Here is a 16,758-nt window from a genome sequence, read left to right as displayed (position 1 = left end):
GGGGCGGTGACATACATGGCCATGGGGCGGGGCCGTGGCCGTGTACGTCAGCGCCCTTCCTTTATCTCCCACCCCAGGGGAGCCCAAACAACCCCTTGCACTGCTGGCTCCCCTGGTGGCCTGGCTGAGGGACGCAGCATTCAGCTGAGTGCCACAGCAGGAGGGGAAGAGGGGCAGTGACGTACACGACCAGGGGGCGGGGCTGTCTACGTCCCCGCCCTCCCACTCCCGCAGGAGCGCAGCTGAGGGGCGCACCACTCAGCATCACGGCGGGAGGAGGAAGGGGGAGCGGTGACATACACCGCCCCACCCCCTGGCCGTGTACATCACCGCCCCGCCCTCTTTCCTGTCCCACCGGGGCTCAGCTGAGCATCGGCAGCGCCACTCAACTGGGCCGCAGCCGGGGAGCAAGCGGCCGTTTGGGGTCCAGCTGCAGCCAGTGGCTGCACCCCCCCCCCTCGCCATGTCTGCTTCCTGCTCCCCTCCTCCCATCCAGCCCCACGGCCCCCAATTTCCCCCCCCCCAGATCTGCTTCCTGCCCTCTCTTCCTGCTGGCAAGCCCCCAAGGCACCCTTCTCCTCCCCCCCGCCAGCGCCGTTTCCCTCCTCCATTCGTCCGGGCCCCCCCCCATCCTCCCCTCCAGCCCCACAGCCCCCGATCTCCCCCAGCTCTGCTTCCCGCCTCCCTTCCGGCCAGCTCTGCCCCCCTTCTCCTCCCTGTGTGGCGCCCCGCCCCCCTTCCTTCGTGGTGCGCTGCACCGCTCAGCTGGGCCCAGCTGAGCTGCAGCCGCTTGCCACCCTGGGCCCAGCTGAGCGGTGCTCCTGCCAGGGCCCAGCTGAGCGGCGCGGCGCTAGGCCGAACCCCCATGGAGGGAGGGGAAGGGGGGCGAGGCACAGGCAGAGAGCGTGGCCGTGTACGTCAGCATTACAGACTCTCAGACAATGGGCTACTATATATATGATTAGCAGATTTGTCTGGCATTGCTCAGGTCCTTCACTCAATGAAGTTGTGAGAGTTTTAGTTTTTTAGAATATAAAAAAATGTACATTTTTCACTTAAATGAATGTATTTTTTCAAAAATGCAGTGTTATTTTGAAGTTAATTTTTATTTTGAATTTATTGAGATTGTTAAAATTTACCTGTTTACTTTTTTAGTAAATTATTTTAAAAAGATACATCAAGTGGATCTTTTTTTCATTCCTAAAAAAAATATCATTAGCAATGTTATAACAAAAAAAACAGGGGGTTATAGTCAATTTGGTTTCCAATAGCATTGTCTTTTAGTTTTCAAACCCTAAATATTGATTTAACGGAGTCAAAATAGAGCACTACTCCACATTTTCTCTCTTTTCTGTAAGGCTTATTAAGAAGCCTATTCAAGGTTCATCCAATTTTTCTGGCTCATCTTGGTTCAGTGTACATGTACATGCATCTGACGAAGTGGGTCTTTGCCCACGAAAGCTTATGCTCCTACACTTCAGTTAGTCTATAAGGTGCCACAGGACTCCTCGTCGATCTTGGTTCAGTGTCTTTCAACATTCACTCAGTTATATCAATTTTGAGTACTATACTTCATTTAGTGATTCTGTCTGTTTTTCTGTTTGGTTTTATGAGAAGCAATCCCATTCTTGACACATCTCATTTTCCTGGCACAACAAAACCCTTATGTTTGCTTTAAATTATGATAACAAGAAGCTTTATATACTTAATTTGGTGGTCCTAACTCTCACTTTGAGGAGGGGTTCTTGATCAAACAGACAGACAAAATCTCTAAAATATATAGTAGATGAATGATTAAAATATAAAGCTGTGTTTTGTATTTCATAATTTGCAAACAAAATTTGTTTATAAACATCCAACTAATTAAAGAAAAATTAAGAGAAAATAGACAAAAGTAATGTTCAGAAGAGGAAGCTAGAGATAGGGAAGGAAGTGAGTATAGCGTACGGATATTATAATGCGGTTAATTGACTAGTCAATGGAATTTCCGCTGACTAGTCGATAGACACTTCCATATTCCTCCTTTGAAATGTGCAAGAGCTCCTACTGGGGCTCTTGTACATTTCAAAGGAGGAATGAGGAACTTCGTACCTGCGGCGGGCTACCCCTTAAAAACACTGCCTCCTCGCATTTCAAAGGGGCAGCTGCCGTGAAGCCCGGGGTCAGCTGGGGACTCCATGGCAGCTGCCCCTTTGAAATGCGCAGAGGTGGCGTTTTAAAGGGGCAGCCCGCCTCATAGTTGATCTGAGTCCCCAGCTGACCCTGGACTACATGGCTGCCCCTTTGAAAGACATACTGGTGGCATTTTAAAGGGGGTAGTTGCTGCACAGCTGCAGCAAAGTTGACTAGTCTTTCCCATCCTTTGTATAGAGATGGGAAGGTAAGGGGGAGGCATATAATAGACTCATTCAGATCTTTCCAGCAAAGCATCCCAGATCTGAGAATTTTGCGTGGGTCTTTCCATGTGGACAAGCTTACAATGTGTGCGCCAGTCTTTACTTGTTGGTTGCTTTTGGATTTTCATTTTTGTAGCAGCAGTCTTTCTGCAATCCTTAATGGTCTATTTAGCCAAAGTTTTTCACATCTATTCAGCTTCTAATTAAAATCCATTCCATTTAAAATTACATGTTTAGCTTGTAACATAATTTTATTTGGTAGGAAAAGTTGACTCTGCAGTTAAGCTTTGCCAAAACATACAGGTAAAGGAGTATTCCCACAGCCTATGAGTTAAGTTACCGTCTGTTGAATCAGAGTTCTAACATTTGTCTGACTTGGCAGCACCTGGGTTGAGTTCAAAGTGGGGTCAAATGCCTCCTCTATGTGATTTTCCACTAGATTAATCATAAACTGGTTAACATTTGTTTCCACCAGTGAGCAGCAGGGATGTAAAATCTCATTTAAAAAGTTAACTGGTTAAATGTTGTGTTTAACTGGGATCCTGCAGTCCCCCCACTTGCAGTGTGGCGGGCCTGGCAGGGTTGGAGCAGTCCCCCACAAAGTGGGTAAAGAGCTGCTTCAGCCCAATTAAGCCCACTGTGCCATGGGCCACTTCACCCTGGGCAGGGGCTGCTCCCGTCTGGCCAGGCCTGCTGCATCATGCTGCGGGGAAGGAAGCTGCTCCAACCCAGCCTGACTGCCAGTGTGATTCTTACTGGGTAACTGCTTAACCATTTACATTCTTAGTTGAGAATAATTAGTCTAGTTCTTCTTTCCATTTCTTTTTTAGAAACTCTGTATTTAATTCAGATTTTCTGGGCAAGTATGCATATTGTTGCTATAATATTTAGAAATCTGGGAAATATTTGGATAAATGAAAGCATTCCAGGTGGCTCAGGGGTAACTCAGGCATTAGGGCCAAGCAGATGGGAGATGACACGTTTAAGATAGATGTGTTACCACTCCTTAGTCTCTAGACTGAACCTTTCTTTTAATAATGTAAAAGGGAGGAAGATATAATTTCCAATAAATTGACTGGTGATCTAAGTATCCTTCATAATCCAATCTGGCCATATGATGGGATTGCCTATAATGGAGTTTTAATTCTCTCCAAAGAGAGGCATTGGTATGTAGAAAGGGGTGATTTTTAAATTTAGTAGACATTGTACATGAAGTGTTTCTGGCTAACAGTAGCTGGTAATTGTGAGTGAAGCACATTGGAAAGTGTTAAAGGAACAGTCAATTCTGCTTTCAGCCTTTGCCAATCTGGGGCGCTACAGTGTGAGGGAATGAGCAACTTACACTGTTTAGTTAAGATTTACTGTCGGATGGTAACGTTTAAAATTGGGAAATCTAAAACCACCTGTTTCTGCAAGGATCTGCAATCTTTGTAGAGATTCTGTATTTGTTACCAGTAGCTCTGACTGTGGGAGATTTATCCCTACCTCTACCTCTCCCCCCCCCCATTTTAGAATAGCAAATTACAAATACATTTTAACTTTTAATAACATGAGGAGGACTAGTCTTCTGGGGTGAAATGTGGTAAGAATTTTTTTTTAATGAAGTATTTGAGCTAGGGTGCGTTCCATGCTGCTGTGGGGAGAGTATGGAACTCCCTCCTGGCATAGAACAATAGAATGTTTGAGAATTCTTCAGAGCTAAGAGTATTCTATCCATTTGTCCTTGGGCTACAGTAGCATTAATGAACCTTGATGAATTCTTAGACTTTCATAACATCAATATTGGATATTTCTGTGAAGCTTCAGTCTCTTAGGTTTTGAATATAAAGCTCTGTAAAGATTTTAAAGATGGCCAGGGAGCACCTTTTTGAAGACCATGAACACACTAATAGAAGTAATGTTGTTCTGCACTGGTCTGGTAGTATTCTCATTCATTCAAACTTCCAGATGGAGGAACTATGTTCCTAGAATTTACTTCTAGGTTTGGCTCAAACTCTTGCACCAGGTCATCTCCATAGAGATGAAAGTTTAATTTTGCTTTTGAAATGAGGTTGCAGTAGTTCATGAGCTGTGTTGAAAACATGAATATAATCATACACGTAACTAGGGGTGCAAATGGTTAACCAGTTAAATGGAAAGCCTCACCCTTAGCAGATGAGGCTTACTGGTTCCAGTTAACTGGTAGGGTCTGGAGTGGCTCCTCGCCAACTCTGGGGAGGGGACTGCTTCAGCTCCACGGGAGCAGCCCCTATCTGTGGCGGGCCTGGCATGGCCCCTGTGCTGCACAGGCTGCCAGCCCCACTCAGAGGGAGCCAGCTGCAGAGCCCATATTTAAGCTTTATACTGCAGAGCCTGCAATGCATGTAAGATTCTTAGCAGTTACATGGAATTTTATATCCCTACACACAACTGACCAGATTAGAGCTGATGGATAGTTAATGGCTGGTGGGAAATGTTAATTACTGGGGCAGGGGAGCACTTTTAATGACCTAACAGTGGCCTTTCACTTCATGATAATTACATATCAAAAGCAGCAAATGTTTGCGATATAAGCAGATTGGTCAGGCGCCCCCAATTATGAGACTTCACAGCTTCCTTGCTGGGCAGTCCTCATTGCAATTATCAAACAACTTTGTCTTCCAAACCCAGAATTACACAGATGGGGTGGATAGTGTGGGAATGACAAGAGCACAAATATTTAGAATGGAGCTTCCTTTCCACTGACTGTGTGCAACCTGCACATTAATTTAAATGTTAATAAATTAATGTTCCATAAACCACTTAGGTATAAAATAATATTGTTCTCAACTTTGTAGATACATACTATCTAAATACTGTTTTTAAAAAACAATGTCGGTTTTGGTAACAGCAGAGGCTAGTTAAATTCAGATGTGATGATAGCACCTGCAAGTCATTTTTCTTCCTGCGGTTTTCTGTGCTTTGTATCTGCTGCTAGCAAGCATCAAATAGCCTGGTTACCACACTTCCTGTTTGAAAGTTGCAGCAAGAAAATACAGCGAGGTATGGAAGACTGACCCATGAAAGGAGCCTGTTAAAGTGTTTTTAAAGTGAGGAGGCTGTTCTTACATTATAATTACAGAACAACTTGCTTTCTTCAAATCCTCCCTGCCCACTGTCAGCATATACAGTATTCCTATTAAGTTCATTTAAGATAAACACTGATTAGTGCCCTTTGTGGGAGGATTCCAGGAGAGGCTGAAAGAACAACTTTTTTTTTCCTTTTTAAATTTCTTTCTCAAGGTTTATCAGAGTTGAGTAAAGGTAATAATGCTGTTTTAATAAGTTAAACCTCTACTCATACTCCTGATTGCCAGACCTTGCTCTACCCACTGATTGCCTGTGACACTTTATTTCTGCATTTTAAATTATAGATTGCAGTGTTACAGTTCTGATGAATAGTTTCACTTTTGCATTTGGTCAGCTATAGAATTAACTTTGAAACAGTGAAAATCTCCTTAGTACTTTAATTTGTGGAAGACTGATAGAAATACAGCTCTATTTTAGGTATCTTCATCCCTTATTGCTGTTTGTTTAAATTCTCCGTGAAAGGCAAGTTTTAAATATGATCCTTTTAATCATGATTGAGAGACAGTTTCAGAGTCTGTGATATACTGTTTTATATGTTCTCTTTAACCATCAGTTGTATTCTCTATCTAAACGGATACAAAAGACATTACTTACTAGGCTGTAGTAATAAAATGTATGGCCTTCCTTCAGGAACGTGACTGTTAACTTGGTAAGCCCTGGGAAATTTATGTAAGAACAAAAATTTAGGGTTTTTAAAACAGTCATCTTATGCTCCAGTTTTGTTTAAGAGAATAACCTTATGGGACTCCAGTAATCTGGGAGGTCTAGACAGACAAATGCAGCACTATCTTTATTGTGGTTTTCTGCTCACACAATACCACATTAAGGGCTTGTTGCTGTGAGAGTAACAAATGCTACCTGTGAAGTACTGAGTGTCTAAATACCCATTAATGGCATGTGACATTTAGGGTGTTGGCATCTGGCAGGATCAAGACTACGTACTTTCACATGCGATCATGATTCTATAATTAAATTATCTGATTGCTAGCAGTACCCTTCTTATTTTAAACTAATAATTAACAAAAAGAACAACCTTCCTTGTTTCAGTTCTTAAATGGGGTTCCAAAGGACACTAAGAGAACTCTGAGATTATATCAGTGTTGCAAGCTAAAATGTTGATGTCTCTTTTGCCACCTGATTAATTACATTTTCCATTGAACATAGCAGTTTTGTGTCTCACCCCACAAAAAAACAAAACAACCCCAGTAAAACTCATTTGTTTTACAGGGCAACACACATAAAATTCCTGCCTTTTTGACAAATAGCCATGAGTTTTATTTTCTGGAATCTGGTAACTTAATGTTTAAAATGAGATGATTAAAACACCACAATGTTAGTTGTTTCAGGGCATAGTGATTATTTCTAAAAGGGGAAGGAGGAAAAGCTCTCCTCACATTGAGAGGAAAAAGACAAAAATGATTCTTGAATTTAGCATGTACTGTATAGAAGCTATCATCTGCTTGACTTTATTTGTTCTAAGAATAAATCTTTGAGAAGTGCTTAAAAATGATTCTCTTTGAAGGCTCACACTAATGTAACCTACACTTTGACTTTGGGGTTCAGTTATGTTTGTGGACAAGAATTAAAGTTTCAAATAGTATGCATGACCAAAATCCTAAGCGGAAAGCTTTCAATAAGTTCTGCAACCCAGAATAGAATTTCAGACAAACACAAGCATGCCCAAATTTTATGGATTGTTCCCAGGGCTTCAGCTGACCACAACACTTCAAACTGCAGAGAACTGGCAGCGCATTCTGGGCATTAGCCTGCAAATAAGACTATGAGCTGTGGAAGAATTTCCCTGCCTTGGGCTCTATTTAGATTTAGCCAGGGACTGAGGCCAGGCACTTGTGGGAAGATTGACAATGTAGCAGTCCATTTTTCAACATTCAATTTAGTAGGTCTAATAAAGACCCACTAAAGTGAATGTGGTGGGTACCTGGGTCAGTGCCGGTATTCCTGCTTCTGGTGAGGAGTAAGGGAAATTGATGGGAATGTTCCTCTCATCAGCCTCCCCCTGTGAGGATGGCACTGAAGCTTGGATGAAGGTACGTCGACTCCAGGTACATTCTTTTTATGTAGCTGGAATTGTGTATCTCAAGTTGACCTTTACCTGAAGTGTCGACCTGGCCTAAAAATTGAACCACTATGACAACAGGAACTTTTATATATTCCGTTCTGGACTTATGCCAAAAAAGCTCTGTTAGACTGAGGGAGTAGTGACACTCTATGGCTTAGTACTTCATGAGCTTTCAGGGCTGCAGAAGAATATGTTATACCATTGCTAGGGAAAAGGGAAACCCAACAATACAGTTCCACAGGATATTTATTTCTAATTCTAGTAGGTAACAGTATTACCTTGTAATATTGTCACTGATTATCAGCTACCTTTTGTGTTCTAACAGAACCTTTGTAGTCAATATCATCTGTGTTGCAAGAGCTAGAAGCCAGTGCCTTGGCTCACTTCTGAGCCAACCTTGGACCCCCAATTTCTAAACAGCTTATTAAGCTTCACTTGTAGACATTTGCTGTACTCTCTATCATTGAACTAAACAAGAGTGAGATGTCGCACAGTTTGCATAAATTAACCATATTTTGGTTGCAAAATTTAAGTTCTTTATTGGCAATATTGGATATGAAGAATTCTAGAAATTGGAGTCCTCCTGGGATTAGTTATGAGAACAAACTCAGGACAGAATTTTTCAAAATTTCTCTGAATTGGCCTAATTTTGTTCATGTTGAAGTCAATATGAGTTTTGACTCCAATGGAAGCGGAATTCTGAACTTTTGAAAATCTTAATGTAAAAGGTCTAACTATGCCAGGAGTGTACTTGGAACTGACTTTTAAGAAACTGTTACATTGAAGTGCCTTGTCTTCTGGTATTTAAAAACTTTTAATCTGTCATTCTATTATACAGTCTGAGTCATTTTGTTAATGGTTCCATTTGCATCAACGCATGAAATAATGCTAGAACAAATATTTCTTCAGATCAGCAACAATAACAATTCAGGGGAATGTATAAAGACAACTCTGCAGTGAAGGACAGTGAACTAATTTTTTTTTTTTTTTACTTCTTTTGTTTTGGGGGCAGTTAGTTGTCATGAAAACTTGCTGTTTCTTACTAGCTTGTAATTGATCCACATTCACCTGTGTTTATAGATTTTTAACCTAATGTCTTGATTGAGAATCTTTGAGAAATCAAAACCACTAATACACATCTGGACTTTGTTGTTTTTCTAGCATAATGTAACATCTTGAAGCAGAATGGTATTTTGCTTCTTTAAGAAGCATTTTACCCTAGTGAAAATATTCTGTTTGTACTGCCTTAATTCCTCCTTTTGAAACCCCTAAAATGTATACAGATTTTTTTATTTTGTTTTTAAAAAGCAAAATTGCTTGTTTTCAGAAGTGTTGGGTGGAGGGAAAGGATGTTAGAATACCTATTTCCATTTTATCTTAATTCTGGAGTTGCTAAATGTAGCTATGGTGACTGTGGTCTACACTAAAAAGTTAAGTTGACCCAGCTAGGGAAGTAATAGTGTAGTCAATTAACCAATAAGCTAAAGCTTAAGGATTAATGCTATAGACTACATGCATTTCCCTCCCCTCTTGCCAGTACATTTTTTAGCAGGCTGGCCAGCAGCTCGGCTCAGTCCTGTCTTGCTACAGGTCCAGGACCTACCCCTGCTGCAGCTCTGCATTTAAAGTGTATTAGGAGCTGGCTCTGTCCTGACTAATTCTGGGCACTGCAGTTCTGCATTTAAAGTACATTAGGAGCCAGGGGGGCAGGAAGCCTAATTCAGTTCCAGATCACATCAAGTCCAGGAGCTCAGACTTCCCTAGACAGGGGCTGCTGCCACCCCCACGCTGCTGCCTCTTTATCAGAGGCTGAAGCACAGGGCGACAGGCAGCCAGACCACGGGGGGCTGGTTTTTAAATTGGCTCCCCTTGTGGACCTGTTCCCGCCTGGCATCCTGCGCTGCTGCCTCTGATACAGAGCCAGCAGTGTGGAGTGGCAGGGGACTTCTTGGGATTGAGGGTGGAGTGCACTGGCCCTGCCCCATAGGACTACAGAATAGTCGATTAACCGATAAGAATTCATGAGGTTACTCAACTATTCAATTAACCTATATTTAATATCCCTAGACCCAGCTTTGTTTCTCAGAGATGTGAAATTCCACACCCCTGAGAAATGTAGGTAAGCCTACCTAACCCCTAGTGTAGACTGTTCTAGGTAGACAGAAAAATTCTTCTGTTAACCTAGCTCTACCTGTAGCTTAAATGTGCTACTGTAGCATTTCAAGTATAGTCAAGCCTATAGTCGTATACAGGTGCTGTCCGATGTGTTAGGAACATCTTCAAATCAACAATATAGACATTGATATTATTACTAGAGTTTCTGTTCCTTAGAATGACATTGCTGTACATGAACATAGATATCTAATTATCTTTGTTGGAGACAGTTTCATGACATATAAGTTGAATTTAGACTGCCCATTCATCAGGGGTACGTCTAGACTACAGGCTTTTGTCTGTCGACAAAGATTCTGTTGACAAAGAGTGTCTAGACTATATCCAGTTCTGTCGACAAAGTAAGCCGCTTTGTTGACATGAGTGTAGACAAAAGACAGTGTAGATGCAATAATGCCTTCTGTCGACAGAACTCCGTCGACAAAAGGCTTTATTCCTCGTAGAATTAGGTTTACCACCATCGATAAAACTGTCGAGTTCTGTCGACGTTATGTTGACAGAACTCAGCGGTAGTGTAGACGCAGGTATAGTTTTGTCGACAAAAGTCCACTTTTGTCGATAAAACCCGGTAGTCTAGGCACACCCCAGGATAGAATCTTTGCACTATTAATGTGTCTAGCCCAATGAGTCATACTCTTACTTGAAACCTCTAGCTAATGCAGTAGTTGAAATAGGGATCTACAGCAGTGTGTGCATTGGATTTCCATAAATAGATTAGACCCTTTATATAGTCAGCATTTAATTTTTAAGTGTATAACTTTATAATATTGTAATCTTTTAATTTTCCATTTATTTACAAAATAAGAATAAGATTGTACATGGAATGACCACAATAATATCACCAGGTAATTATGTGGGAACTGGAGGGAGGGCATGGAGACTTCAGGTTAGAGCAGTGTTTCTCAAACTGTGCTCCGCGGAGCCTCACGGCTCCATGAGACATCTCCAGGGGCTCCACAAGGCTGACAAACTGGAAACATCGATAGGTACAACACATACAATCAGTGGACCGCTGGGGCTCCGCATAAATTTTTACGCATGTAAGGGGCTCTGGAGTTTAAGAAACGCTGGGTTAGAGGTTAAACCAGACCCAAAAAATATACTCTATAGTTTAGCAAAAGAATGGCTGGACTTTTATGTGTCAGTTGTTCCACGGTAGGAGTTTGTGTTTTAAGGAGACAGTCCACATTTCCCAGGTCCCTCTCCTCCCTCCCCCCCCCCTCCCCATTATGAATGAGGCTTTACATGGAGCAGCTGGGGAGGAGAAGGGGAAAGTGTATTTGTGATGATAGAATTTGTGTCCCCATCTGCATTACAAAAACAGCTGTCAGGGCAACCAATTACAACATAATTAAAATTAGCACTTAGAACCTTAACTGGCTGTAACAGGTAGGGATGTTAAATATTGCGTAATTGACAATTGATTGAATAGTCCATGCATTTTGCATCGACTGTTCAATTAGTGGATAGGGCGCCTACATTTTGAAGTGTAGCAACAACCCTCATCAGATAGTCGACTAGTCCTTCACATACCTAGTAACAGGACCTAATCTGAGTGAGCTTGGAAAACAAATAATTGTTTTATTGAATATTGTTTTTTTTAAGGGGGGGAGGAGGGTTGAAGAGAGGAGATATATCCAGGTAGTACTCTTTCTAAAGTACTTCCTTTTCTCATTTGACTCCAATCAGAACTTGTATTTATTTTGTTTAAAAGTAAGAATGAGCCAAAAGAAAAAAGTGTTTGCCAGGACACTATTCCCAAATGTAGATTCTGGTTATATTATCTGTGGTGTGGTGTGTGTGTGTGTGTGTGTGTGTAGGGGGGAGGGGGTTACAAGAAGTTATGGAATGTTTGCATTACTTAAGATTCTGCCTCATTACTTAAGATTCTGCCTTATGCAGTTTTTAATGGTGTGTTTCTTTTTTTAAAAGTGATTAAGCGTGCATCTTTTGTTAGTGCCTATCAAGTATATAGAGGGCATCCCCGATATAAGTATACATCTGTTCCGCACTAAAGTCATTGACGCTTGTCGGAACTGGTATGTTATAAGTCCTCCCGTCCCCGCTCTTAAGTCACTCACAAAAAAAGCCTAACAATTTGTGCAACTGGAAGTCAGCTGTAGGAATAAAAATTGCTGCTATAAGTTGTTCACTATAAGTCCAAATTTTTTGGAACATATCTTGGACTTATAGCGAGGACGACCTGTATTCTGAAATCTGTCAATTGAAAAGATCTATCTTCTTTCTTGCTAACATAACACACTTTTCTCTTTCAGGTAATTGCCTTTAAGATAAGGACCAAGAGACCATTTACACGCACTTCTTCGGTGCTTGGACTAACAAGTTCAGAGAGAAGATTCTTGCTTCTTTTGTCACCAACTTGATTATCACAAGACTTAACTGCCATTGGGAAAAGCTCGCAACAGAAGAAAAACCTTTCCACTTCTAAGCCGTTACACAGTAGTTGAGTTAAGGTACTTTCTACGTGGAGGCTCTATAGTACAGATTTGGAATTTTGCTGCTTGCTCTCGTCCTCTGTGTTCAGGCTCAGACTGTAAACAATGAGTGAGTTCTGGTTGTGTTTCAACTGCTGTATTGCAGAACAGCCCCAGCCTGTAAGTATGAATCTGTGCATTGTTTCTGTATGTAGTCAACGATGTTCTTTTTGTGCTCATATTATTGACTAAGCTCAGTGAAAATGAAAAAAATCACCTAGCATCTCTGTTTTTGCTATACTGTAGAAATAGTCACAGAAATGCAGTATATAACTGTAGTAGGCTAATGCAGTATATAACTGTAGTTGGCTAATGCCTGTTAAATGGCTTCATTACCATTCGAATGGCTCCTTCACAGATTCAATGTCTACCAATAGGTCTAGCAGGCTTTTTTTAACTTTCAAGTTAATTAGATCCTGGCTAGAGGAAACTGAGCCAAACAATAGGGATTGGAAGACGTGGTGGACATTAAGACCCAGTTGTGCCCAGTTTTTTTTGGATGCCCTACACAGCTGTGTATTTTGCTTATGAGTAAGGATGGCCCTGGCATCAGGGGAGCAGGCAAGAGGCACTGAGGTTGAGTAGGGTAAATTCTGGCCGGAGGACTCCAGAGAAGTAGGGAGCAGTCGTTCAACCAGCGGCTGGAGAGAAACAGCGCTTTGAAAAGAAAAATGCTGTTTCTCTCCAGCCATCCACTGCACAGATGCTCCCTTCTCCTCCAGAGTCCTTCAGCTTGTGCCTACAGTGTTTGCCACCTCCTGGTGAACAGTGGAAGGGGAGGTGATCAGAGGATGGGCCTAGCCAGTGCAAAGCCCACGAGGGAGTGGGAGCTGGTGGTCAGGGAATGCCCAGAAGTCCCCTTCCAAATCTCCACCTACCGCCTTATCCTCCTCTAATTAAATCTGCCTTTCCTCAAGCACTAGCATTCAAGATTAAATCAAAAACAATTTTGACTATTTTTCATTGCAAATATACAATATTTCAGCTACATTATGGGTTAAATAGACTTATTGGACTAGCCTGGGAACCTAACACCCATTTATAACTTTGTTTCTATGGGGAAATGAGTTCATAGGTCCAAACAACCACTTACAAACAAACTTCGTAAGTTGAGCACTTCCTGTTTGAATTAGAAATAATAGATGAATCATAACACGGTGCTGCTGATAGTAACACAGAGAATTCAGTTTTGTACTGACTTATGGAAAATCAAAGCCACTTAAAAATGTAATGCCTACCTGCTTTTCTTAGACAGTCAAGAATTTTTATTTCAAAAATATTGAAAGCAAAAAGTATCCCAATGTAGTAACTGAAGTATCAGTAATAGACACTTAACTGTTTATACCTCCTTGGTGCTTAGTAGAAATGTAGTTTGCTGTCATTTTTAATAACACAGTTGTGGGAGAAGTTCATATCTCAGATACCAACATGGGGAGTTAAAATTCCTCTTATGTGGAGTGAATACTTTGCAGTCTTTCAAGACTTGGAGTATCTGTATCCTAATGACTTGCATAGTTTGAAGACAAAATGTTTTAATAAGAATAATGATGTATGAGTTGTGATGGCTTTCTGAAATTAAGAGAACTAATATTTAGCACCTTTGGATATATAGCACAATCCCATGTTTTAATTTTGTATAAATAATAGTAGAAACCAAAAATATGTTTCACTTGTTTACAAGATATAAATAGCTGCTTTTCTAAACTGATTATAATTTTATGCTGGAATTATTGCATGGGAGTACAAAATGAAATATGTAGTACAGCTAACATAATACCTTAGTACTGTGGCTCCCAATTTTTGGGTCATGATCCCCATTAAATCTGAAGGTTATAGTTCCAGACAGAAGAGGGATTGCAAGTATTCACCCACTCCTGTCTGTGATATGTATTTGATTATTAACTTGTGCTGCTTGTTCTTCTCCTCACCTCCAACATATAAGCAGCACCCTGTAAAGCATTTCACTTGTTCCTGAACTGCTGTTTCATGTGTTGTAGGACCTGCACATATTAATTAGAGGTGTTCTTGAAATGATTTTGCTTACAACTCAGTAGCAATGTGACTGAATGTGAGCTGATAGTGTTGTTGATAGTAACAGATGTAGAAGTCCTAGATTCTAGTTCTACTTGTGTTCCTATTCTGTGTAACTGGGACCAAAATTTCAAGTTGCAAAATGAATTACTGACATTCTAAAAAATGTTAACAAATCTAAATTGATCCCTTTTCCACACTGGGCTGGCAAATAAATAACTCTAACTTCTTAAAAATAATTTCTTTAGAAACTGGGAATGATTCTTCGTGTATGTATAACACTAGAGCCCAATACACATTAAGAACCTGAATAGGCTGCCCCTATTCCTGGTTGAGTAGCACCTCATTCTGCAAGCAGCCCTCATTGACACAGTGGAAGTACTTGAAGAGTGAGGGTACTGTTCAATGTGAACACCACTTTACCGCATGTACTGGACCCCAGGATGGGCTGCTCCTACAGCAGTGTCTCCTGTGAGATGGGTTTAAGCAACAGAGGCCATGTCTGCACTATGAGATAAGGTTGATTTTATTAAGGCCAGGTTGTTGGGTTTTTTTTAGTGCCTGATTTTGTAAAATTGAAGGTGCACGTTCCCACTGAGCACACAAATTTGACTCCGTTTGAAGTAGCGTGTCCCCAGTAGGGTGGCTGTCGTTGACTTTGAAAACAATGCACTGTGGATAGGTATCCCACAGTTCCTGTACCCATTTGCATTCTGGGTGATGCTCCTAGGACATGCTGGGACTAAAACTGTGCAGCAGGTGGTCCTGGATACATGCTTAAAGCCACTTTCTGAATTGCTTCCCTCTGCCCTGAAGCACAAGAATGCCAGAATGAGACTTACTTTAACAGTGAAGAAGCAAGTGGCAATTGCCTTGTGGAAGTTTGCAATCTCAGACAGCTACCAATCAGCTGGGAATTAATTCGGCGTGGGGAAATCTACAGTGGGGGCTATTGTGATCCAACTAACTAAGGCAATAAATGCCTTTCTGCTATGGAGGATAGTGACTCAGGAAAATGTGAAGGACATAATGAAGGGTCTTACTGCAATGGTGTTTCCTAACTGTATTGGGGTGGTAGGCAAAATGAATATCCCTATCTTGGCACCTGACTACCTTACCAAAGAGTACATATACCACAAGGGGTACTTCTTCATGGTGCTGCAGGCACAAGAGCTGAGCAAGTGCGGAACAGTGGTAGAATCTGCTTTTGGGCATATAAAGAGAAGGCTCTGCAGTGTACTGACTAAGTTAGACCTCAGAGAATGCAAGATTCCAATTGTAGTTGCAGCCTGTGTGCTCCATAGTATTTGTGAGAATAAGGGGAAAAGTTATATGGCAAAGTGCAGGGTTGAAGCATGAGCGTCATGCATGTTGCTCTCAGCAAGGAGCCCCTGCATTCAGTGTGCTTCCCTGTAACAACCTCTTCTCTCCCTCCCCCTCCCCCTCCAAACACAAGCAATAAAGACTCCGTTGTTCAGAAAACATGCGTTTTTATTTAGGGAACATAGCAGGAATCAAAAAGGAGTTGCGGGTGGGAGTGATCACTATTGTGAGACGAACACGCTTTGCCTTTGGGGGAAATCCTTGGGGGTTGAGTGTGAGGGTTCCCTTGATTCCCTTTCCTTCCCTCTTTCCCTACTAGGGTCCCTGGAGAGGAGGCTATGGAACACAATGAGGAGGGAATGTAGTTCTGCAAGGGCTGGAGGGTATGGCTGATCCTAGAAGACTGCCAAGTAACTACGCCACACATACATGCGTCATGGTCTTCAAAATTCTCTCCTGGTTCTTCACTTTAACTCCTGCATGCTCTCCTCCTCTTGTGCTCTGCTTACAACTCCAGCAGCAGCATATTCCTTCATTTGCTTAAGCACTCCCAGTCCAAGTGGGTATATTGCATTTGCTCCTTTAATATCTCATACCTAGTCGGTTTTTGCCTGTGAATTTATGGTGGAGCCGGGGGAGTATGCAGCATGCTTGCTGTTCTCTCTGTAATTAAAAGTGAGGGACAGACTTTACAGGAGATGCATTGTAGAGCATAAAACCTAATCTGTTAGCAACAAAGGAAGGTGTGTCCACAGACAATAGGGATGTATTGTGTACAAGGCCACAGTTATGCTTTTAAGAGGCCACTATGTAGCAGATATATCACAGAGTTCTTAGGGGAACACCTGCACTCAATTTAGTGGTGGGCCTGGTAGGTGACAGGACAGGGCTCGAGCCTGTGGGGTTCAGGTTTGGCAGCAGGGCAAGGGCTAACATGGCACCTGTGTGTTTGGGGCACACACACACCCTGTTTTCTGGGAGAGTGCAACTTTCCCTTCCTGTGGGATCATGTGGGTGGGAGGGGAGAGGGTCCTGGCAGGGGCTCAAACCATGCTTCCTTGATGAGAAAACAGAGGTTTACTACAAAGGCATCAGCTAATCACTTCCCCTGCTTCATACAGATTGCCACATGAGATATCAGTCTTCTCCAAAT

At 41.9% G+C, this 16,758-nt stretch overlaps 1 protein-coding gene across 2 annotated transcripts in view; it reads left to right on the top strand.

Annotated features, from left to right (window-relative positions):
* The window catches only part of CDC42SE2 (CDC42 small effector 2), a 113,596-nt gene that overhangs the window by 59,262 nt on the left and 37,576 nt on the right, over nt 1-16,758 (top strand). Inside the window, exons 1-2 of one of the 2 annotated variants that reach the window (XM_014577965.3) lie at nt 2,946-3,155; nt 12,033-12,371. In XM_014577965.3, the coding sequence (XP_014433451.1) occupies nt 12,318-12,371 (54 nt within the window). In that variant the 5' untranslated portion in view covers nt 2,946-3,155; nt 12,033-12,317. Of the gene's footprint in view, nt 1-2,945; nt 3,156-12,032; nt 12,372-16,758 lie in introns of those variants that run through there. The other variant, XM_006131876.4, reaches the window with a different exon arrangement.

Source organism: Pelodiscus sinensis, chromosome 6 (assembly GCF_049634645.1).
Source record: "Pelodiscus sinensis isolate JC-2024 chromosome 6, ASM4963464v1, whole genome shotgun sequence".
In the NCBI taxonomy this organism is placed as follows: Eukaryota; Metazoa; Chordata; order Testudines; family Trionychidae; genus Pelodiscus; species Pelodiscus sinensis.
This window is presented reverse-complemented; position numbering and strand designations above follow the sequence as displayed.